General features: G+C 47.0%; 1 protein-coding gene across 1 annotated transcript in view; it reads left to right on the top strand.

Annotated features, from left to right (window-relative positions):
- The first annotated feature begins 3,339 nt into the window (after positions 1-3,339).
- The window catches only part of SEC31B (SEC31 homolog B, COPII coat complex component), an 82,974-nt gene continuing 63,613 nt past the window's right edge, over positions 3,340-22,700 (top strand). The window contains exons 1-6 of the mRNA XM_060240953.1: positions 3,340-3,423; positions 3,966-4,089; positions 6,987-7,182; positions 14,281-14,376; positions 17,755-17,895; positions 18,454-18,596. Of these exons, the coding sequence (XP_060096936.1) occupies positions 3,345-3,423; positions 3,966-4,089; positions 6,987-7,182; positions 14,281-14,376; positions 17,755-17,895; positions 18,454-18,596 (779 nt within the window). The 5' untranslated portion in view covers positions 3,340-3,344. The remainder of the gene's footprint in view (positions 3,424-3,965; positions 4,090-6,986; positions 7,183-14,280; positions 14,377-17,754; positions 17,896-18,453; positions 18,597-22,700) is intronic.

Here is a 22,700-nt window from a genome sequence, read left to right on the forward strand (position 1 = left end):
TGCTTCCCCTCACTCTCTAGATTCCAGTGTTTCTGCTTCATCCCTTGACCTGCTCACTCCTTTCTACCAATGAACAATTAGTCCAGGGATATTAGAGTTTATGGCTCCAAGAATACATGAAATATTTAAAGTATATTAGAGGAGTGCATAGGGCACAAGAATAACCAGTATGTTAAAAGAATGGGAGACAACGTTTTTAGGGAACTATAATGGGCTTCTTAAAGGTGGTTAATGGTAGACAGGGAAATGGTAGAGGTGATCAGTTGCCGGCAATCCCAGTGTGACTCATGCACAGATTTATGCCAGGACGCTCCAGTGATCACAGTGTACATTTATTATTAGAACTCATGTCTGCCAATTCGTAATATAGAAGTCACAACAACCAGTGTTTAAGCAGCAGAAACCTTATGGATTATTAATCAACAGGTCAGTTATCAATACTCTTTAGTTGCATATATTCAGTAGTTGATCTCTGTATTTTGATGTAATTTGCCAACCTCTGAATCCCCTTGTATTCTACCTGTTCTGTTTCCCATATACAGTTTGTCACTGTGCCATTTCTCTTTTATAGGGAGAAAATAAAAGGGCCATACAAATCACTGAGGGATTAAAAAATAGAAGCCTCTTGGCAAAATGTGTAGGGAATTTGGGGGTTTTTAATTAGTATACTAGAACTTTATTTTGACCATCAGCCTTGGCCGTATTATTTTTTTTTAATTCTCCTTTTATAATATTCCCAAAATATGGCCCTACTTATTCTCCACCCCAGCAAAACTGACCCTTCCAGCTGTCTTCCACTTTGACTACTGCAGCTTTCTGTTCTCTGGTCTCCTGGTGTTGGTCCTAGACTCTCCAAAATCATTCACTTCTCCTTCCTCTGACCTGGGGGCATCCTTCTTTCAATCTTTGCATGGGCTTCCTGGCTGCTGTTTGATTGTTATGCTCCATAGCCATACCACCCCTCTCTCATCTCCCTGCTCTCATGACCTCTGACCTGTGATCTTTCCTCTGTCATCCAAAGCTTCCTCAAATTGCCTTTGCAGCTGTTGCACCTGAAACTGCCTCCCAGAACTCTTGTGTGATGTTACCTCTTGCTCAGTCCCATAGCCCAAATGCATGCAACTGGAATGAATGTCCGTCCTTTCCCTGTTTACCTTGGCCGTTTTCGCACTAGCGTTTACTCCGGCGTAGCACCCCATTTACCTCCGGATCTTTCCCTGGTTTTCCCACCTGTTGCTCCGGCGCTGCGGTTTGCTCCGGCGCTGCAGGGTTTTCACGCCGGAGTATCTAGATCCACCTCCTTCCGGAGTTTTTGAAAACCTCCGGATCCACTCCGGATCCACTCCGTGGAGTTTTCTGTGGGAAATCCATCCACGCCGGATCAACTGCTGTGTGGGCGGCACCCTCTCCCTTTCCGTCCTCCCACCCCATCCACCCCCTTGGCCAATCATCAGCCTTTCGCGGCGCTTCCCCAAAGTGCCGGCGCGGCCATTTTTTTTTAAAAAAACTTCACAGTTTTGTGTAATAGCGATATTTCGAAATTAACAAAGAAAAAAAAACCCTCCCGGAATAGCCTCAATTGCCACTTCAATTGGTTTCGTTAGAATTTTTTTTTATTATTATTGACTTTAGTTGCGTTATTTCGTCTGCTTGGTGCGGAGAGGTCGACTTGTTTGGGTTTCCTGCGCAGAAGGAGACCAAACAAGGCACGGGAGAGAAGGGTGCGTGGGGTGGGGGCATACAGTAAACAAAGAAGAGCTGGATGCCCCACCGACGTCCCCGGGGAGCCGCGCTGTGCCTTCGTTCTTTGCCCGGCACCATCCCAAACTCGGTCTGCCGATGCGCCTTCTGGGTTTGAGGTGCCCCCCCCCCCCGCCGCAGCCCCGCCAAAAGTAAAGTTTGTTTCCAAGCAGGAAAAGGAGCTGCGTCTCCCTCGGGGCCGGCTGCGCTCTGGAGCCCCCTTTTCTTTCCAGCCAGTCCGGGGGGGGGGCTGTCCCGAAGCGCTGCAGGGCCCCGAAGCTGCGTCTGCCTAGAGGCGCGCCGAGCGCTTCTCCTGCAGGCTGGGCGCCCTCGGGGAACCTCGGAAGGGAGCCGGGCGGGCGGGCTGTGCAGGCGCTGCTTTCCCCGAGAGCTGCGAGAGGCGGCCGCCCGTCGAGCTGCCGTTCAGGCCATCGGAATAGCCTCAATTGCCACTTCAATTGGTTTCGTTAGAATTTTTTTTTTATTATTATTGACTTTAGTTGCGTTATTTCGCTGTTGCGTTATACAATGTTGGGGGGGGGGGAAATCTAGTGCCGGCGCGGGCCAAAGCGTTCATGTGTGTGTGTGTTTTAAAAAGGCAATGCCTCCCTCAGCTGTGCCACCAGGATTTCTGGACCTGCACAAAATCGCCATGTATAAAATGGGAAGTAGAGCACGGAGGAAATCCCAGCGTCGCCACCCGGGAGGGAGCAAGGCTGAGAAAGGAAGAAGCTGCCACACACACACACACACACACACACAAACCCCTCGATTTCTCTCTCTTCGGGCTGTGGAGGATACTACAGCTGCAGCCAATCCATAAGCAGCAGCAGCACACGTGATGCGGTTTGTCCACGAGAAGAAGGGGAGGGAACAGCTCGATGTTACGTTAGTACGTTAGTACGTCATAACGCAACCAGACTTGCGCTTAAAAAAAAAATGATTGACAGGGCATCGAACTCAAGTCGATGCCAGTGGGAAAACGATTTGAGCCGGGGCTTCAGGGAAGGCGACTCCGCAAAGAGTCACTAGTGGGAAAACGAGAAAAATGATCCGGACATAATTGCGCCGCGGAATAAGGGGAGCAAACGCTAAGTGCGAAAACGACCCTTGTTTATTTAGACTGTATCATTCAGGCTGTGCTGAACATGGGGAGGGAATATCATTTTAATACCCACCATGCAGAATAAAAAAATAAACACAGTGGGAGGGGGTGTTCTATGCCACCTTAGGGACCCTGACTGAGTGGAAAACCTTTTTATGCCACTTCAATATGCTCGTCTTCTACTTGCAAAGAATTTTTTTTAAAGGAGAGATGAAGCCTCTGAGCATCCTCCTGCCTTCTAAAGGGGTGCACCTCCTGCTCCTCTGTCCTATTGTGTTCCATGCACAGAGCAGGTTGAAATCAGAGAAGCTGGAGAAGAACAGCAGCCATAAATCATGCCTGAGTCAGCATCTGGCCACGAGGACAAGAGACAGTCATTTCATAGCCTTTGCTGTTTGCTCACAGGAGAATCCTGCCACTGAGGGGTTTCATCACAAACAGAACTTCTGGTGATTTAAAACCATGCAATTCCTCTTTTTTCTCCTTCAGAACTGCCACCATGAAGCTGAAGGAGGTCGAGAGAACAGCTGTCCAGGCCTGGAGCCCTGCAGGCCACCACCCCATCTGCTTGGCGGCAGGTGCGCTTCCCATGCATGCTGACTTTGGGAGGGTGTTCCTGATGCCCTGTTGATGACATTTCCCTATCCATTTTACATGGCAAACTTTTTTCCCTTCAACATGCTCTTTGCCATGTTGTCAACATCCCTTTGTGACTGAGGGTGTGCTGTGCAGTTGCTGGGCTTCTCCTCTTGCCTCCTGCTTTCCAACCTATTTGCAAAGTTTGCAGCCTTGTCTTGAATGTCTGTCTGTGGGCACAAGGACCCACAACTTTAAAAGTTAACATTTATTGTTTTGTTGTAGGGTACAATTGTGTAGATCTAGGACAATTGAGTTCCTGGCTGTCTTCTCTTTCGGATGATTATAAAACTGGTTTCTCCGTGGTGTTAATGCACAGAGGTGCCTGCAAGCCTGTGCCTCTTGCCTTTAAATGCTTCAGATGCTCTGTGAACTCCTGCCATTTCACGGTAGACATTCAGCATAGTCATCTTGGGAAATCTGATGCTCTTTAAAATGTCTGAAACATCGGCTAGTTGTCCTTTCTTCTTGTGTCCCAACCTAGGAACATCTGCACAGCAGCTGGATGCTTCTTTTAATACTAGTGCCACTCTGGACATTTTTGAAGTGGACTTCAGAGACCCTTCTTTGGAAATGAAATGCAGAGGAAGCCTTTCCACTGCAAACCGGTACTGGAGCCTTCCTGTTTCTCACCCTTTTCTTCTCTTAAGCATGTTGGTGGGGCTGGAAGGAGTAGAAGAGGGAATTTTTTCCAGGTGAAAACTAATTGCCTCTGGCAGCCAGACCAGAATTTTGCTTTTCCTGTATTCTGGCAGTTGGTACAAGTTTTGTTGTCAAGACATATAGAGGTCTCCAGTCTATACAGATGATATTGGGAGAGGCACTGAAAGAGAGTGGCATAATGCTGCCAATGTCAAGCGTAACTCTAGGCCTGCAGTTACAAGCATGAATACCAGGGATGCAGGCCTAAGACACTGAGGATTCCTGCTGTCTCATTTTTAAGCAGAGGGAACTTCTGACCTTAGGGGTTAGGAGGTATTGTTTAATCAATGCAAGAACTAGTTAGAGGGCATCCAGATAAGGCTTCCAGTGCACAGGATGTGAGCTAAGAATGTGAATTTCTAGGTGGGGGTGGAGAAACATACATTTGGATAAATTGTGCAGTTTTTTTGGTCAAACCCAAAATTACTTACTATTTTGACAACAAGACAAACATCTTTTAGGACTTAGCATGTAAAATTGGCATGTTTATGGAACTGAAAAGTAGAAATGTCTTAGAGTGAAATCCTTAGCAAAGTTACATCCTTTTGAGCTCATGAACTTCCACAGAAGGATTTAATGCTTTTAGGACTGCCTGTTCAGTTTTCTATGATCAAATTGGTGATGAATACAGCAAATGTTGGAGAGAGCTGCAAACTCCTGCAACGTTTGCAACTGGCACAAGCATTTTGTACATGCAGCATATTTAGATAGAGTTAAACTTCAGTGAGAACATGGAACTCATCCAGAGTGTATTATCATACACATTATAATGAATTACTTCTGGAGAAAGCTAGTCACATTTAACAGTGAATTCATTTTTGAAAATATATTACATATGCCTGCAGTATAGGCAGGAATGTTGTTGAATGCTACAGATTGCTTTACATCAAAATCATAATATCTCTACATTTTGAGTAGAAACATCTGCCTCAACAGTTGCTTTCCAGTATTCTCTATGTCCTGTTCCTCCCTTTTCCTTCAACTGCTTTGTACGATTTTAGCAACTAAGGCAGAGAAGTTAAGCTAGTGGGTGAAGGGGCGGTCAGGATCAGACGTTCTGGTGAGGCAGGACGGGCTTGGATATATCTGCCAGGTGCTGCTTTTAAAATCATTACTTGCATATTGTGCATGATTTGCTTGTGCCAGTGTGGGACCTGATGTTGCACAGAGGCTAAATGATCTACAAATTGGAGGGTTCCTGGTTTGAATTTCACCTCTGCCGTTAACTCACAAGGCCTGAAGCCTGTTGTCCCCTGCATCCTCAAGCCTTCATCTATAGCAAGGAGGTGATAGTACTGACTAACAGGATGGTTGTTGTACAGATGTTTATAAGATGACAAGAGGTAGGCCCATGAAACTCGCAGGGGAGAATCCCATATCTCTCCCATCGCAGAGGCTGGCGAGGCTCCTGGAGCCACCACCTTCCAGAGAAGCCATGGTGGCCACCAGCGTCCTTCATGGCCATGCCTGGGTCCACAGTGGGGCCAGCACCCGCTTCCATTGCACCTGGGCCCACAGCAGTTACCAGCATCCTCTGCTTCCATATGGGTCTACAGTGGCTGCTGGCAACCACTGCCACCTCACCCAGGCCCAGAGTGACAGCCAGCATCCTCTGCTGCAGCTAGGCCTGCAGCAGCTGTCAGCAATGGCCAGCAAGTGCTGCAGCTCCAGTTGGGGCAGAGAAGGACACTGGCCATTGCTCCAAACCCGGAACTGTGACTGGCGTCCTTCTCTGCTATGGTTGGAGCTGCAGCAGTTGTCATCATCCTTCCTTTCCACGCCCAGTCTGCAGCGATTGCAGGCATCCAGCTCACTGGGCCCAGAGCAGCTTTCAGCAGCTTGCCTGCAGTTGCCTGTGTGAACCAGCCCACCTTCCCTCCCCTCCCTTGCTGGCTTATCTGGAGCAGCTCCAGGTGGGCCATCTGACCTTCCCTCCCCCCATCACTGCTCAGCAGTTCACCTAGAGCTGCTGCAGGTAGGCCAGCTGAGGATCCCCTCTCCAGTGCTCTCAGCAGCTCACCTGGAGATGCTCTGGGCAAGCCAGCCAATCTTCCTTACCCTTCCTCATCAGCTCCCCCGGAATTGTCCTGGCAGACTTCTCCACCCTCCCCCTCTCTTAGTGGCTCACCTGGAGTTGCTCCATTTGAGCATGCTGAGGCTTCTCCCTCTTAGTTGCTTGCTCGAGTTTCCCTCCCCTCACTTACTCTCTCAGGCCCACCAGCTCTCTCCCCATCTCTTCATCTGCTTGCTTTTGCTGCTTTCCCCTGTCTTTCAGCAACTTGCCTAGAACAGCTCCAGGCAGGCTGGGCCAATTGCAGCTCCCAGCCTCCACCACAGGGACTTTCTAAGGTAAAAGTGTTGTCTGCACATGCACAGACAACTCTTTTTTGGGGGGAGGTGGAATTTAAACCCCCCCCCCCCCGAGTATTTTTTTAAACGTTTCAGATTTTTCTGCAAACCCTAGGGGTTACCTGAGTTTGCAGAAAAGCCTGTTTGGGGTAAGTGCTACCCTAGATATCCACGGAGATACTCATTGGAATTAGATTCTATAGATATGCATGTAGATAAATGTCAGGCCTTCATCATTACTCCTAATAATGAACTTGATGATCTTCTATGGTTTGGACTAGATTTAAGGCCATCTGAAAAAAAAAGAACATTCCTAATTTGTGTTAACTTAAATAAATATATGCCACAGTATATTTCTGGAGTGTAACAGCTGAGCTGTGGGTTTGTGCAAACTCAAGAAAATCTGACTTTAGTTGCGATCCAGCTTTGCAGTCAGTACCTTTCTCCTTGCTAGATTTCACAAGCTTATCTGGGGCAGATTTGCCAGTGGAGGATCTGATCCCTCTGGAGTGATTGCAGGCGGAGGGGATAATGGCGTGATCACCCTGTACAGCGCTTCTCAGATTCTGACTTCAGCAAATGAGCCAGCGATTGACCACGTGGAGAAGCACACTGGCCCCGTTCGAGCACTTGACTTCAACCCTTTCCAGGTACCCAGCCTCTGAATTGCAATGTGTTGCAGCAACTTGATGAGAGAGGGAACTCTTCTAGTGGTATCTCTGAAAAATTAAGCCCTAGTGTAAGGCTGAGATTCTAGCTTGACAGCACTTCCATACCTAGCTCAGCACATAGTCCGTTTCATTCTAGTGAACTAAGTACATTTGTGCCACTGTTGGTTGGAAGAAACTCTGGGAAAAGGGATGGTAGTGGTCACCGGCTTCTCATAAATCTTGCTCCAAGCAGAGCTTTTGTTTTTCTCCAGATGCTGCTTGTTCTTTCCAAAGGACCCCTGCTTTTGCAGATCTACTGCCCCCTCTCTTAACCCTCCTTTTTATTAATTGCTCTTACAAAACAATGGAAGTCCATGGATTTTCTTATTTGTTTAATTTTCAGAATTTGCATTGGAATGGTGTGGTGTGTTATGGTATTTCCATTGGTATGGGGGGGGGGGTTTAGTGAACATTTTAGGCCCTCCAAGATGCAGTTTTCTTGCATGTTATTCCCCAAGACTAAGACAAGACTCTGTCCTTGGGTGACTCTGCTCTGAACATCTTGTGAATCCTGAAATTCACCCCAGTTTTTCAGCCATTGGGACTGCAGTCTGTCTCTGTGTTGGAACCCAGCTGCAGACTTGTAGCTGGCAGAAAGGAGGAACTTGGGCCATCAAGCTGAACCACAGAGTACTTGAGTGCTTACATCTAATAATGGCTTCAGCTGAAGCAGGACATCTCACACCCAGCTAGAATATGACACCTCAAGGGGCACAGAGAAAGAAGAGTGCCGGATATCTTGATAGTTTTCTCTTCCTCTTTGGGACAGGAAGGTCAGAATAATCCCAAGGACAGCAGGGCAGACTCTCCCAAAGGGAGTTTATAAATTCCCAGGACACAAGAAAAAAGTTATCTTCCTTCTTGCTGGGCACTGGCCAAGAAGGACCAAGTCTCCTTAGGTACTCCATCGTGCCCACATGGTAAGAGACAATGGGGAGAAAACCCAACCCTTGCCTGCTAGCAATCTTCCTTTACCTCTGTGTGAAAAAGAGCTTGCAGCTTTTCTGCTTTCTAAATACCAGCTCCTCAAGAAATAAAAAGCAAGGTAGTTTCCCATGAGCTGGAACTCAAAAGGTAAAGAACAATGGAGTCAACCATCAGTGTAATTACAGATTTTAGTAAAGTACAGGATTAGAGTATTCCTCTGATGTTAACACACAAGGTCTCAGTGAAAGTTTTGTCAGTTACAAATTGTCAGAATGAAAAGTTTGATGAATAGAACTGGAAGACCACAAAATTCAGTGAAGACTATATTCAGTGATAACTGATAAGTAGTCGTTCTCTGAACAGTCTTTCAGCCAGTCTTTATCAAGGGCAATCAAGGAGTCTAGAAGTCCTCCACATCTTGGCATGCAAGAAATACAATTCTGTCATTTCTAGTAAGAGTATCAAGCTTTTCATGAACTAGTATTTAAGACCTGTAGAGAAGAAGCCAGAATATAAAGCTTCTTCCACAGCCACATTTGTTTGTGCCTCTTCTTGACCAGGGCCAGGGCTTCTTCTACATTGGCCCCAACCTAGTGGAACTCTCTGCTGAACAACATCCATGCCCTGTGGCTTAATGCAACCTCAGGGCATGTCAAGCAGAGATGTTCCACCAGGCATTCGGTTGAGGACAGCCACAGCTTTCCATTTGACTGGCACTCTTGTTTTTCCTGCCTCCTTGAACATATGAAGCTGCCTTATACTGAATCAGACCCTCCTGGGTCCATCAAAGTCAGTCTTGTCTACTCAGACTGGCAGCGGCTCTCCAGGGTCTCAAGCTGAGGTTTTCCACACCTATTTGCCTGGACCCTTTTTTGGAGATGCCAGGGATTGAACCTGGGACCTTCTGCTTCCCAAGCAGATGCTCTACCACTGAGCCACCTTCCCACGAGGCAGTGGCATACTTTGGCAGTCTTATCTCTAGCTTATTGATTATAGGCTCATTATTGTCCTGCTAATGTAGGGCAATATTTTATTATTTTAGTTGTGAATGTATTCTGTAATTTTTAAAAAATTGATGTACATCGCCCTAAGCCCCGTTCCACAGGGGAGGGCAGTTAAAAAATTTAATTAAATAACAATAATAATTTTCAAACTTCCAAAGAACCCATTAGCAGTGTAAAAACTAATCATTTTATAAGCTTGAGAGCACCAATATGCAGCTTGTTCAAGGAACCAAAAAAAGAGCTAGCCAGGATGTTGTGTGGCTTTGTAATAAATTCTGGTGTACTGAATTCTTGTGTATTATAAACACGGTTCCAATTCTTTAATAATATAATTGATTGTCCCTGGTATAGAACACATTCTTAAGAACTGCATATTCAGTAAGGGTTCAAATGCTGTTTTTTAAATGGGAAAAATGCTTTCAGTTTAAAATTCATAACTTCCAACCTCCCAATAAGTATAATAGTGGAGGAAAGAGTCAACTATATAGATATGTACACTGTTTGACCATCAGGGGGAGACAGAGAACAAAAAAAATCCCAAACATTTGCTGTGCTCTACACACTTTTCACAGTGCAGGGTGGTGTGTGTGTGCGGGGGAGCTCTGAAGCCACTGCTTTCTGGACTGAAGGATATCCAGTCCTGGACTCTGATCTCTTTTATACTCCTGCATCTTTTTTTGTAGTCCTGCACTCTGACTTCTTTCTTTATACCTCAACTTGTTGTTTGTCGTTCAGTTGCACAGTCGAGTGCGACTCTTTGCGACCCTGTGGACAAAGTCACACCAGGCCTCCTGTCTTCCACCATCCTTCGAAGTCTGCTCAAATTTATGTTTGTTACATCGGTAACACTGTCCAGCCATCTCATCTTTTGCCGTCCCCTTCTTCTTTTGCCTTCTGCCTTTCCCAGCATCATGGTCTTCACCAGGGAGTGCTCCCTTCTCATTTGGTGGCCAGAGAATTTGAGCTTCAGCTTCAGCATCTGACCTTCCAGGTAACAGTCTGGGTTGATTTCCCTTAGGACTGACTGAATGGATCTTCTTGCAGTCCAAGGGACTTTCAAGAGTCTTCTCCAGCACCACATCTCAAAAGCATCTATTCTTCTGCGCTCCACCTTCCTTATGGTCCAGCTCTCACAGCCATACATTACTACTGGGAATACCATCACTTTGACTATATGGACTTTTGTTGGCAGAGTGATGTCTCTACTTTTTATTATACTGCCCAGGTTCGCCATAGCTGTCCTCCCAAAGAGCAAACGTCTTTTAATTTCATGGCTACAGTCACCATCTGCAGTGATCTTGGATCCCAGAAATGTGAAGTCTGTCACTACTTCCATGTCTTCCCCTTTTATTTGCCAAGGTATGATGGGGCTGGATGCCATGATCTTAGTTTTTTTGATGTTGAGTTTCAAGCCTACTTTTGTGCTCTCCTCTTTCACCCTCAACAAGAGGTTCTTTAGGTCCTCCTCACTTTCTGCCATTAGAGTAATATCATCTGCATATCTGAGGTTGCTGATGTTTTTCCCAGCAATCTTAATTCCAGCTTGTGCTTCATCCAGGCCAGCATTCCGCATGATGTACTCTCCATATAAATTAAATAAGCAGGGTGACAATATACATCCTTGTCGAACTCCTTTTCCTATTCTAAACCAATCAGTTGTTCCATATCCTGTTCTGACAGTTGCTTCTTGACCCTTATACAGGTTTCTCAGGAGACATGTGAGGTGGTCTGGTACTCCCATCTCTTTAAGGACTTGCCACAATTTGTTATCATCCACACAATCAAAGGCTTTAGCATAGTCAATAAAACAGAAATAGACATTTTTCTGATACTCCCATGCTTTCTCCATAATCCAGCGAACGTTGGCAATTTGATCTCTAGTTCCTCTACCTCTCCGAAACCTGCCCACAATCAAATAGAGTAGGGAACACAAGCTTTAAATTAAAGATTGGCAGCATCTAAGCTGTGTGCTCCCTAAAAGTTTCTTGTTTGCAAACCTGCTAGACTACAGCTGTACTTATAAGTCAGTTTAATAGAGGTCATGTTTTCTTAGATATTTGACTTGACGGAAAAGACAGAGATGGATTAGTGAAACCTCTGCTCCCGTGTCACCCCATGCATAGAGCATTTGGTCATTGACCATTGTGGGTTCTAAACATTCCCTCTCAACTCCCGCAGGCACTGTCCATACGGATGAAGCAGTGACATACTTTTCCTCAGAAGCCGTTGTTAACGGTGTCTCCTGCTCCTTTTTTCAGATTCTACCTTCTTAACAACATTCAGTTGTTTAATAGAGTCTGAGGTAGATTTTAATTTGGGACAATTGCTGCAGTAATGCCTTGCTTTCCTACAGTAGAAATAGGTTCATTTGGCGCCCCTCTGAGGTGCCTTCTCTGCAGGGTTGGTGTTTTGAGGAACAACTTATTTCTGTGGCCATTCCTTCATGTCCTCTTTTTAGGAGTCCATTAAGCTAGCTTGCACAACACTTTCAGGTTTGCTTTGTTTTGTAAATCACTTTGATTGCTGTGGTACTGCCTTGTAAAACTGCTCCAAGCTAATAAGAGTGATTAGTTTTTGGGCTGTGTCAGCCCCACTTCCTTCCACCTATAAGGCAGAACTGTATTCCCCAGCCTACCTCCCGCCCCCAATGTTTACAGTGACTCTTATGGATTGTATCCTGACTGGCATCTGTGCCATGCCAAATGTGGGTAACCAGCCCTGATGGACAGTTAAAACACTAAGCCATGCCAGGCTCAGACCAATCCTGTTTGGATTGTGCTACAGTAAATGATTCCTGACACCACCACCATGCAGCCTCAGAATCCTGCTTCACCCTCCTGGTCGAGAGCTAACACTGAGACGAGTAGAGATAGGCCAGCCTCACCGCCAATACAGCTTCTACAGACCAAGGAGAGGCCCTGTTCCTCAAAGAGGACAACACAGCCTTCTGTAAGCAGCCATGAAGAGGCTCCGGAGACAGCACATACTTCCAGAGGTGTTGCTTAAGTTTTTGCAATGCATATGTAGAAGCCACTTACTCACAAAAGGTCTGATGAAATGCCCATAGTGAAACAATGGACTGTTCCTGTCAATTGACCATCACTGAAAAGATCACCCATCAATGACAGAGATCCTGTCACCCATCTCCTCTATTTGTCTGAACTATTATTTCTTTCTTCCCCTCCCTTGGTGCCACTAAAGGAAATATTACGCTCTAAATGGCCCTATACTTTCTCCGTTGTTTCTAAATAGGACCTTCCCCAAGAGTGATCAAGCGCACTTTGGGGATCTTTTGTTCAACCATCCTGGGAACCAGCTAGCCTGTCAGTGGGCGTCATTAAGACCCCTGCCTCAGGTTATGAATTTGGCTATTTAAGGCAGACCATCCTGCCAGGCAAACATGCCTCTTTCAGTACCCCTACCTTGCTGTAAGAGCCGTCCCCTTACCTGATCAGTTTGAGATCCTTATTGTGAGTGATACTGGTCATCTCTTGCCACCCCTCCCCACCCTCGCCTTTGCTGCTGAACCCCGGTCTTCATGTAAAGTATCGCCCCTCAACAAATTTCTGCTAGTTCAAATATCTCTATATTTTTCCTTGCTGTTTTTCTTAGTTCTGCATTGAGTGTGTTGAATGTTTGCTATTTTCATTACATGAGTGAACTTTCTCCCAATAAAAAGAACTGCTTTAAGTTCAAAATCTCTTCATGCTTAAGGGTCTCCTGGGAAAACTGACTCTGGTATACACAGGTTATTGTCCCCTAATATCTTGGCCATCTTGCCCACCTAATTAAATTCCCCAAAGATATTCCATATGCAATTTGGCTAACACACCTGTGTAAAACTATCTAGTCCACATTGAAACTACATTTCATGAGGGGTTTTTTTTCATTTGTGTGAACTCTTTCCTGCTATGGTCTGGTAATGAATCCAATTTCTTTCTCTAAAGAGATGACAATTTTTTGCTTTATCTGTTCTCATCTGGGAATATACTTCCTCAGATTCTTCATAAATCTGAGATCTTAGGTACTTGGTGTGATCTCCATCATCAACACCAAAATCCTCACACGTTCTCCCAAAATTAATACACCAAGTGTCTACCTCACTGCCTTTATGAAATTTAGGGAACTTGTTCATATCAGTTCTGGGATTGTCATGGTGCATTTCTGACACCCCTAGCTTAGCACATAACTTTGTTTGTTCTAATTGTAGTTTCTATGACTGACCCTCATTTTCCTTTGAGCCTATATTTTCATTTGTCAGCTTTAGCTCTTGTTGCATTCTAGCCAACCATACTTTAGCCTGCTTTTGTTGCTTTCTAGCCAGCTCTAGCTCATTCCTAGTGTTTGCTGAAATCTCAAAATTTCCAGTTCTTTATTTTCTTTAAATTGTTTATTCGCATAAGCTGATGTCAAAACTACTTCCTTCTCAGATTCCATTCTGCCTTCAGTCTTCTTTGCAGCCCTGCTGTCCATACTTTTTACCTCAGAATTCCCCTCTTCACTTCTGAGAGAAATTTTTCCTTCGTATATTAGGGAACTTTCCAATAAGATAAATCCCTAAGAACCTTATCTTATTAACGTCTACATTTTCTTGACTGTGAAGTTTATTTTACGCACATCTGCCCTTGTTTTGTCAGTCAGGACTGAATCATGCTGCTGCCTCCACGTTTATTGTGACAGCTGTGGGAAGAGGCAAATGTGCTTTGATTTTCCATGTTTATATCCCAAATCACTTCTGCTGCAGATTTGTGCACTTGAAGGTTAAAGCCTGGTTTTGGAGGCGTGGGGGATATTTTTCTGTTACAAATGAAGGCAGTGTATAAACATAGCCAGTAGGTCTGCAGTCTCCACACCCAGCATTTTATTGGGCACATGCACTAGAATGCTGCTTTCATGGCAGACTTCTAGGCTGCCCAGGGTGAGGGGACATACCTTTTCCCCCACACGCACATCTGGAAGGTATGCACTTTCTTCAAGCCAAGTCTGTGTAACCCTAGGTCAGGCATTGTATTACTACAGGGTTGACGGTAAGGAATAGGCATCTACTAGCACTTTTTTGCACAGCCTGGCCAGCCAGCCACTCTTACAATAGCTGTTTTCTTTCCAGGACAACCTGCTGGCTTCTGGAGCCAACAACTCTGAAATTTACATCTGGGATCTGAATAACTTCAGTATGCCAATGACTCCAGGGACTAAATCACAGGTGGGGAACTCCTTTGCTGAAGAAAAAGCTACCTGGAACGATTGGGGGTAGGAAAGGGAGAAGATTTGGGTTTGGAATCTAGCTTTGTGAGCAAGAAAGTAGTTTATTTGTCTATTTTTTATTATTTATTTCATTATATTTATGAATTGCCTAATGCCTTCTTTTGTAGGGTTCTAGGTGATATAAAGGTAAAGGTAGTCCCCTGTGCAGGCACCAGTCATTTCCAACTCTGGGGTGACGTTGCTTTAACAACGTTTTAATGGCAGACTTTTTACAGGGTGGTTTGCCATTGCCTTCCCCAGCCATCTACACTTTCCCCCCAGCAAACTGGCTACTCATTTTACCGACCTCGGAAGGATGGAAGGCTGAGTCAACCTTGAGCCAGCTATCTGAACCCAGCTTCTGCCAGGATCGAACTCAGGTTGTGAGCAGAACTTAGGACTGCAATACTGCAGCTTTACCACTCTGCGCCACGGGGCTCTTTTTCTAGGTGATACACAACATTATAAAAACATTAAAAACCATATAATCGAACAAACCATATTAATACATTAATTTTAAGAAATCAAGTGGTGAAATTTACTGTTTCCTCCCATTTCCAGTCTTCATGGATGTGTGGAAGAAGAATTAAATCAGTCTGAGGGGGATGGAGAGCAGGGGAGGATGCCCGCTAGAATTTATTCCGTCACTACCCTCAACCAAAGATCTGGCAGAACCCCTCTGCCTTGCAAATCCAGTGGAATGGCATAAGATCCTGCAGGGCACAGATGTTGTTTGGCAGAGAGTTCCACCAGGTTGGGGTCAGGACTGAAGAAGCCCTGGAGAAGGACAAGGACAGCCAGCTGTCTTTAGGGCCGGGGATCACCAGCAGATTGTTATCTGAGGAGTGTAACATTCTCCCAGGGACATACCAGAAGAGACAGTCCTGCAGATATGTTGGTGCAGACCACTCAAGGCCTTGAAGGTCAATACCAAAACCTTGAATTTGATTCGGCGCTCCACTGAAAACCAGTGCAAGTTGTCTATGTGCATTCCCATCCATGGCATTCCTGTCAGGACTTGCACCACCGCATTCTGGATTAGTTGGGGCTTCTGGGACAGTCTCAAGAGCAGGCCAGCATAAAGTGAGTTGCAGTAGTCAAGCCTGGAGGTGGCTGTTGCATGGATTACTGTGGCTAGGTCAGGGTACAACAAGATGGTTCAGAGAAAATGGAAAGAAAAAACACTGGTTTCATTGCAAACTGGGAATTTTTTTTATTCCAGAGTGACACAGGAGGGGAGGAGGTGGCCAGCCCATGAGCCCAGGGGCTTCTCATGCTAGTTTACATAATGGCTGTGCAGGCCCTGGAACCAGTGACTCTGGCAGGACCCAGAAAGAAACGGCAAGTTTCTCAAGTGCAGGAAAACTGCAAAAGGACCGAGTCAGAATTGGTTGAGATCATCATCATCCAGAATTCGTAGCTGATAAGAAACCAATTCCGATCAGAGGCAGAAAGGCAGCTTCTGTAACCTGCATGTTTTTGGAAGTCTCCTTCCCCCTCGTCTCCAGTGCCTATGTGAGGTGATGTTGTTACACCACCTCCTCAGTGTTACAAACTGATATTGGTGTGCAGCATCACTGTGTGATGCCAAAGAAGTCTATTAGAACCTGACAGGTAGATTTTGGGAAGATTCAGGTTGAACGGAGCCTAGAAAGCATACTGGAGAGCTGAAAGTTTAGTAGACACTGAGAACTATAACTTGTGCGTCTCTTGCATTTTTTAAGAAGTGGAAATACCCAGTTTTCACTGTCTCTAGTAATCTCGGTTAGTGCTGTGATCTGTGTATTTTCTAGATAAAGAATCAACCTTAGCAACTATGAAGGAGCCTGCCGGTCATCATAAACACCATGTCTACTGTGGAATCCCTATAAATCCCAGCCTCCAAAAGACTTTTCTAAAGCTCTCTCCTGGTAAATCTCCGTGGCTAGAAATAACTCCAGGCTGTTTTATCTATTTATTAGTTCATGCTGCCTCTCCAGGAAATCAGCTAAGAAAATACTCATGGTTCTTGGATGGTTTGGCTGTCCTACACGCCCCCACCCCTACCAAACGCCCCCACCCACCCACCACTGCTCTCTTGTGAAGAACTGCCCTGTCTGATGGTGCCTTTGGTGTCATCTGCTCTGCCTCCCTCTGTCATGGCCAGCCAGTGGTGGGAGGCTGTCATGAGGCTTCAACTCTGTCGCCTTTTCCATCTGGCTGCACTTCTGAAGCAGTACACGTGGTCCCTCTTCCACTTTCTGTTCTCTCCCTGGGGTCAGGGGGCAGCCACTTTCCTTTCGTCTGTTGGCTAATCTCTCACTGTCTCAGGCCTGCGGATGTGTTCACCTGCCTGCTTCCATTGCCTTGCAGCAGCTCTGATGGCCGATCACATGCTCGGCTGGCCCAGACTGTGAGACACCCATCCAAGAAGCTGAGCTGTCCGGTAGAGGACCTCATGGCTCTCTGTGCTGGGGGGGTGTGGGCTCTAGCTGGCTGGCCTTCTTTGGCTTTGAAGCTTCACTCGGGGAGCTGCACAAAACTATCATATCAGGCATCTGTCATTTCTTTCTGCCACTCCCCCCCCCCCCCCAGCGAGTGGAGAAGCAGAATTTGGACAAGGTGTGGTGCCAGATTTCTGGTTTATCCTAGGCAATAGATACTTGCTCAAAAGATAATTAATTGCACTGCAGGGAGTGGTATCATGTCTAGTCTGGTATGTGCTGCTGTGTCCCCAAAGTGTTATACTGCTCTTGGGATTGTTCTCTCTGCCTAGGACACTTCCTGCCAGATCTTTCAAATGGCTCTGGCAGTGTAGAGTGAAGCATGTGGCTTAGTTTCGACAAAATGATCAGCCGTAGTTTGCTGCTCTATGAATGATCCTTGAGGGAGCTTCAGGCTTACATGCTGAAGGGGCTGCAGGTGACTGGCATGCAGGAGTTTTCAGGTTCAAACCCCAGTCTTGAGTTCATTCCAGAAAATAAGCCTGCCCTTGATTTTGACCTTCAGTTTCTGCCAAAGTGTCAGGTTGCTATATGTATAAGAATCAAAATCCAGCAAAATAGTCACCACAGGTCCACCTAACCTGGCGGCTTCTGCCACAGGATCTCCATTATCCTTGGCATTGCAGCTAGGTTGACGTGTCCAGAACCTCTTTAGCTGTAGAATAAGCTGCTGGGGGAAGCTGCCAAGTCCCTTTGCTACAAAACCTTTGAGAAGAGCCTCCTGAAGCATCTGCCTGGAGTCTTAGGAGCATGGGATCAGGGCCTTGACAAGAGAACTTCTTTGGATCCTGTCCACTTCTTCACTTCTGAGGGTTTGGTTTTAAAAATGTGTCTTCTCCTTTCCTTTTTGGCAGCCTCCAGAGGACATCATCGTGGTGGCCTGGAACCAACAGGTGCAGCACATCCTTTCATCTGCCCACCCCAGCGGGAAGGCGGTTGTGTGGGACCTCCGGAAGAACGAGCCCATCATCAAAGTCAGCGACCACAGCAACAGGGTGAGCCAAGCAGCAGCAGGGGGCTGGATCCAGGAGAGCTTCTCTCAGCCTGTTTCCAGGCAAGGGCCACATGCTGCTAGCAGTTTTTGTTTTCCAGTGATCACTGACTGTGGGTCAGTCTCAACAACATTGGGCTGTTGTATCTGGGCTGTGGCACTGACTCTGCAGGCTGTGTTGTCATGAGAACTGTTTCTGGCAGCCAGGAGGACTGGTGTGTGTGTGTGTGTGTGTTTGAGGGGGGTGGTGTCTGTTGATTCTTCTTAATGGCAGGATGTCTTAAGCTAGACTTCCACTGCCTTTTCTGTCTGCTGCCCTTCTGTGCTCAGATTACATAGATGCTCCCTTGGTTATGTTCCATAAAGGCACAAATTCCTAGCCCTCAGAGTCATGGAGATAATTTTTTTGTGGTATATCCAGTGTTTCTGGAAGGCAGCTTCTGCACTCTGCTTGATTTCTCCCACCTCACTCCCTTGCTCATCCTGCTCTGTTGGAGTGCCTGGCACGTCCCTTCTGCCTGCCCTGCTGTGTTTCAGCCCAAGCTGCTCTGCCCCCACCCAGATGCTCTGCTCAGGAATGGCTTGGCACCCCGAGATTGCCACTCAGCTGGTCCTCTCCTCAGAAGACGACCGTTTGCCAGTGATCCAGATATGGGACCTGCGGTTTGCTACCTCTCCCCTGAGCCAACTGGAGGGCCACACGAGGTAGGAACTGGACTCGTTTGCTACTTCCCAACTAGACTGTGGGGAGAAGTCTTTGAGGGGCTCTTGGAAGCAGCTTGCAGAGAGATATGTCCTTCCAGAGGGTAATTTGAAGGTAGGCAAGGTGTTTTATCAAATACATGCTCATGAGGCTGCCTTACTCTGAATCAGATGGTTGGTCCCATCAAGGTCAGTATTGTCTACTCTAACTGGCAGCGGCTCTTCAGGGTCTCAGGCGGAGAAAGGTCTTTCACATCCCTCCCTCCCTGGTCCTCTGAACTGGAGATGCAGTCAGGGATTGAACCTGGGACCTCCTGCATGTCAAGCAGATGTTCTACCACTGAGCCATAATGTCAACCAAGGTTCATTGAAGTTTTCAAAATGAGCAGACTTGGTTATTTGAAACAAAGTTACATTTATTGTATATTCCAAAGTTACTTCAGCATGATAGACATTGGAACTCATGGCTAGCAGTTCGAGTCATTGGTATTTAACATTATACTTCACATCAAAGCATTCACATCTACCCCCAATTCCCAAAACAAAGGCTGTCTTTGCATGTGAGACATTTCACACGGCTCCCCCCTTATCTTCTACAGTTGGTGGTTACATTTCCCGGGGGCAATGTCCTTGCTGCCTCTAAGGGGGGAGGTGAGAATCTGCCAGGCACTTTCTACTTCAAAGACTGGCTAACAACCTTTGATATTCCTGGGAAGCTACTCTTGGCACCCCCCCCTCTACTACTCTGCTAATATGGGTTAGTAAGCATATATCTTTATTAGGCAATTTGGTTAGTGATCAGCATTCAAGAAGCGTATCAATAAACAGAGTCTGACATACTGCCCCCCCTAAGCTCTTGCTCAGGGTTTGTCTGGGTGCAGTTGGTAAAATTGCTTAAGTAATTGCGGAGCGTTTAAATCAGAGGCTTTAACCCATTCGTCACAGCTAGGTGGAAAATAGCGCTAGCGCACCAAATAGTACAAGACCCCCCTTTGGATTTTAGAGTCAAGGATTTCCTTCACTTCGTGGTGCTTCTGGCCCTTCACCAAGATGGGCTTGGGCTCCGGACCTCGCGGGTGCCACCTCGACCCACCCGAATCTCGATGAAGAAGGCTGCAATGGAAAACAGGGTGCACTTTACTAAACAATTTAGGCAATTCCAATTCTACAGTCACTTTGTTGATCACTCTTTTTATTTTAAAAGGCCCCAGGAACTTGTAGGACAGTTTCTGGGAGGTTTGTGGCAATGGCAAGTTCTTGGTAAATAGGAACAGTCTCTCCTACTTTGAAATCCCAACTTGGGCCATGTTTTTTTTATCAAATTGAGCTTTGTAATCCCTCTTGGCCACTTCCAGGTTCTCCTGGATTACTTTCCAGGTTTTCTCCAGCTGTCCCCCCCATTGCTGACAGTCTGTTGGCTGGGAGTTGCTTTCCCCTCCTGGCAAAGAAGGGAACGGCTTTCCCTCGTAGCCGTTTACCGCCTGGAAGGGAGTCATTTTAGTGGAGCTGTGGAGGCTGTTGTTGTACCCGTACTCAGCAAACGGTAGCAGCTCCACCCAGTTGGAATGTTGGAAGTTTATATAGCACCTTAAATACTGCTCCAGAAGCCCGTTCATGCATTCTGTCTGCCCGTCCATCTGCAGGTGGTAGGCGGAACTCAGTCCCTGTTCCATCCCAGTCAGTTTGCAAAACTCCCGCCAGAAGTTGGCAACAAACTGCAGCCCGCAGTCGCTAATGACCTTGTCGGGGAATGAGTGGACCCGGACCACGTGCAGAAAAAATAAATACGCTAGTTCTTTAGCAGTGGGCAGCTTTTTGCACGGGACGAAATGGGCTTGCTTAGAAAAGGTGTCCACCATTACTAGAATCACCGTCCGCCCCTGGGAGGGCGGTAGTTCCACAATAAAGTCCATTGATACTATAGACCATGGCCGCTTGGCCGTAGGAAGGGGCTGTAAGTGTCCCGGTACTTTACCCCCTCTTCTTTTCGCCATGAGGCAGGTAGGGCATTATTGTACATAATCAGAAATGTCTTTTTTCATTTGGGGCCACCAAAATTGTCTGTTCACCAGGTGGAGAGTTTTTACATAACCAAAGTGGCCCGATAACTTGTTAGTGTGACAGTGCTGCAGGACTTCCGGCCGCAAAGTTTTTGGGACGTACAATTTCCCCTCATGGTACCAGAAGCCCCCCTCTCCTTTCAGCAATCCGTCTGGCCATTGCTCCCCCTCTTTTTTGCCCTCAGTTATCAGCCTATTTCCCCCCCAGGGATTGGGCCGCTTGGGGGTCGCTTTCAACCGGGTTTGCACCGCCCCGGCCACTGCTCCGGGAGGTATCAGAGAGTCTATTACTTCCTCCCGTTGGCTCTCGTGCTGAGGGAGCCTCAAGAGGGCATCTGCCAGAAAGTTCTTAGAGCCGGGGATGTGCCGCAGCGTGCCGAAGTCGAATTTAGCGAAGCCCGCCCACCGGATCTGCTTCCCCGTCAGCTTGTGGCGCACCGTGAGCGCCTCTAAATTTTTATGATCCGTCCAGATTTCGGACGGCACCCATGCCCCTTCCAACCAAGATCGCTGCTCGTGGGAGAATTTTTTGGAGGTGTACGCGCACAGGTGTAGCTGACCCCCATCGTCTTTTTGCATTAATATGGCTCCTATGGCCACGTCGGAGGCGTTGCATTGAACCACGAAAGGCTTAAGTTCGTTTGGGTGCACTAGTACCGGCTCACTCGTGAACAACCGTTTGAGAGTGTCAAACGCCATTTGGCACTCTCGGGTCCATTTTAGTTTGGCGCCAGGTTTCTTAGCCTCCGGCCCCATCCCCTTAGTCTTTAGGAGGTCCGTGAGGGGCAAGGCCATCTTGGCGAACCCCTGTATGAATGACCTGTAGAAATTTGCGAACCTGAGGAAGGATTGTAGCTGTCTACGTGTCCTCGGGGGTTCCCAGTCCAACACTGCCTGGATTTTCGCGGGGTCCATGGCTAGCCCTTTCCCCGACACTCTAAATCCCAGATAGTCCAGTTCCTCCTTGTGGAACTCGCATTTAGATAACTTAGCATACAGTTTATTCTGATATAGGGTGGTCAGGACCTCCCACACCAGTTTCACATGTGAGGGGCGGTCCTTAGAATAAATAATGATGTCATCCAGGTACACCACTACCCCCTTGTACAGTACTCTCTCAGCACCTCATTGATAAAGTTCATAAATACCCTTGGGGCTTCTTGTAGTCCAAAGGGCATTACTAGATACTCAAATTGGCCCATGGGGGTATTGAAGGCCGTCTTCCACTCATCCCTCTCTTTGATTCTTACTCGGAAGTAAGCGTCTCGCAGGTCCATTTTGGTGAAGATGGACCCTTCTGATACTGTGCTTAGTAGGTCTTTAATCAGGGGGATCGGGTAGGCGTTGGACATAGAAATCCCGTTTATCCCGCGAAAGTCAGTGCAAAGCCTAAGGCTCCCATCCTTCTTCCGGAAAAGTACTAGGGCGGCGAGCGGCGTCATGGCGGGGCAGATGAACCCCCGGCTGAGGTTTTTGTCTAAGAACTTCCTCAGTTCAGCCTATTCCGCCCACCCCATAGAATAGAGCTTTGCTTTGGGAAGCGACTGCCCGGGGATTAGCTCGATGGTGCAGTCGTTGTCCCTGTGAGGGGGTAATTCATCGGCCTCGGTCTCACTGAATGCCCCCCCGTAGGTCTCAATATTTGCGGGGGATGGTTTGGACCTCTTTGACTGATACACATAGTTTCTCGTTCTTTGGTGGGGCTTTAGGGCCCCACTGCTCTCGCCAGAAGTGGGAGGTGCAGCGCCCATCGGTGAAATCTATGGTTTGCTCACCCCCTGAATATCTGGCTGGTGTTTGGCCAGCCAACCCACCCCCAGTACTAGATCGAAGAAAAAGGATGGGGCAATCACAAAAATCTCCAAGTCCCAATTATTGTCTATCCCCACGGGGATCCTCTGAATCTCCTCTACACAGGGCTCGCCCTTCATCACTGTCCCGTCCATTTGCTTGAATTGAATCGGGCGTGGGAGGGGCTCCCGGGACAGTTCTAACATGTCCACTAGTCTAGGGGTGATGATTTCTCTAGTGCACCCCGAGTCTATGA

This window comes from Heteronotia binoei, chromosome 6 (genome assembly GCF_032191835.1).
Source record: "Heteronotia binoei isolate CCM8104 ecotype False Entrance Well chromosome 6, APGP_CSIRO_Hbin_v1, whole genome shotgun sequence".
NCBI lineage: Eukaryota > Metazoa > Chordata > Lepidosauria > Squamata > Gekkonidae > Heteronotia > Heteronotia binoei.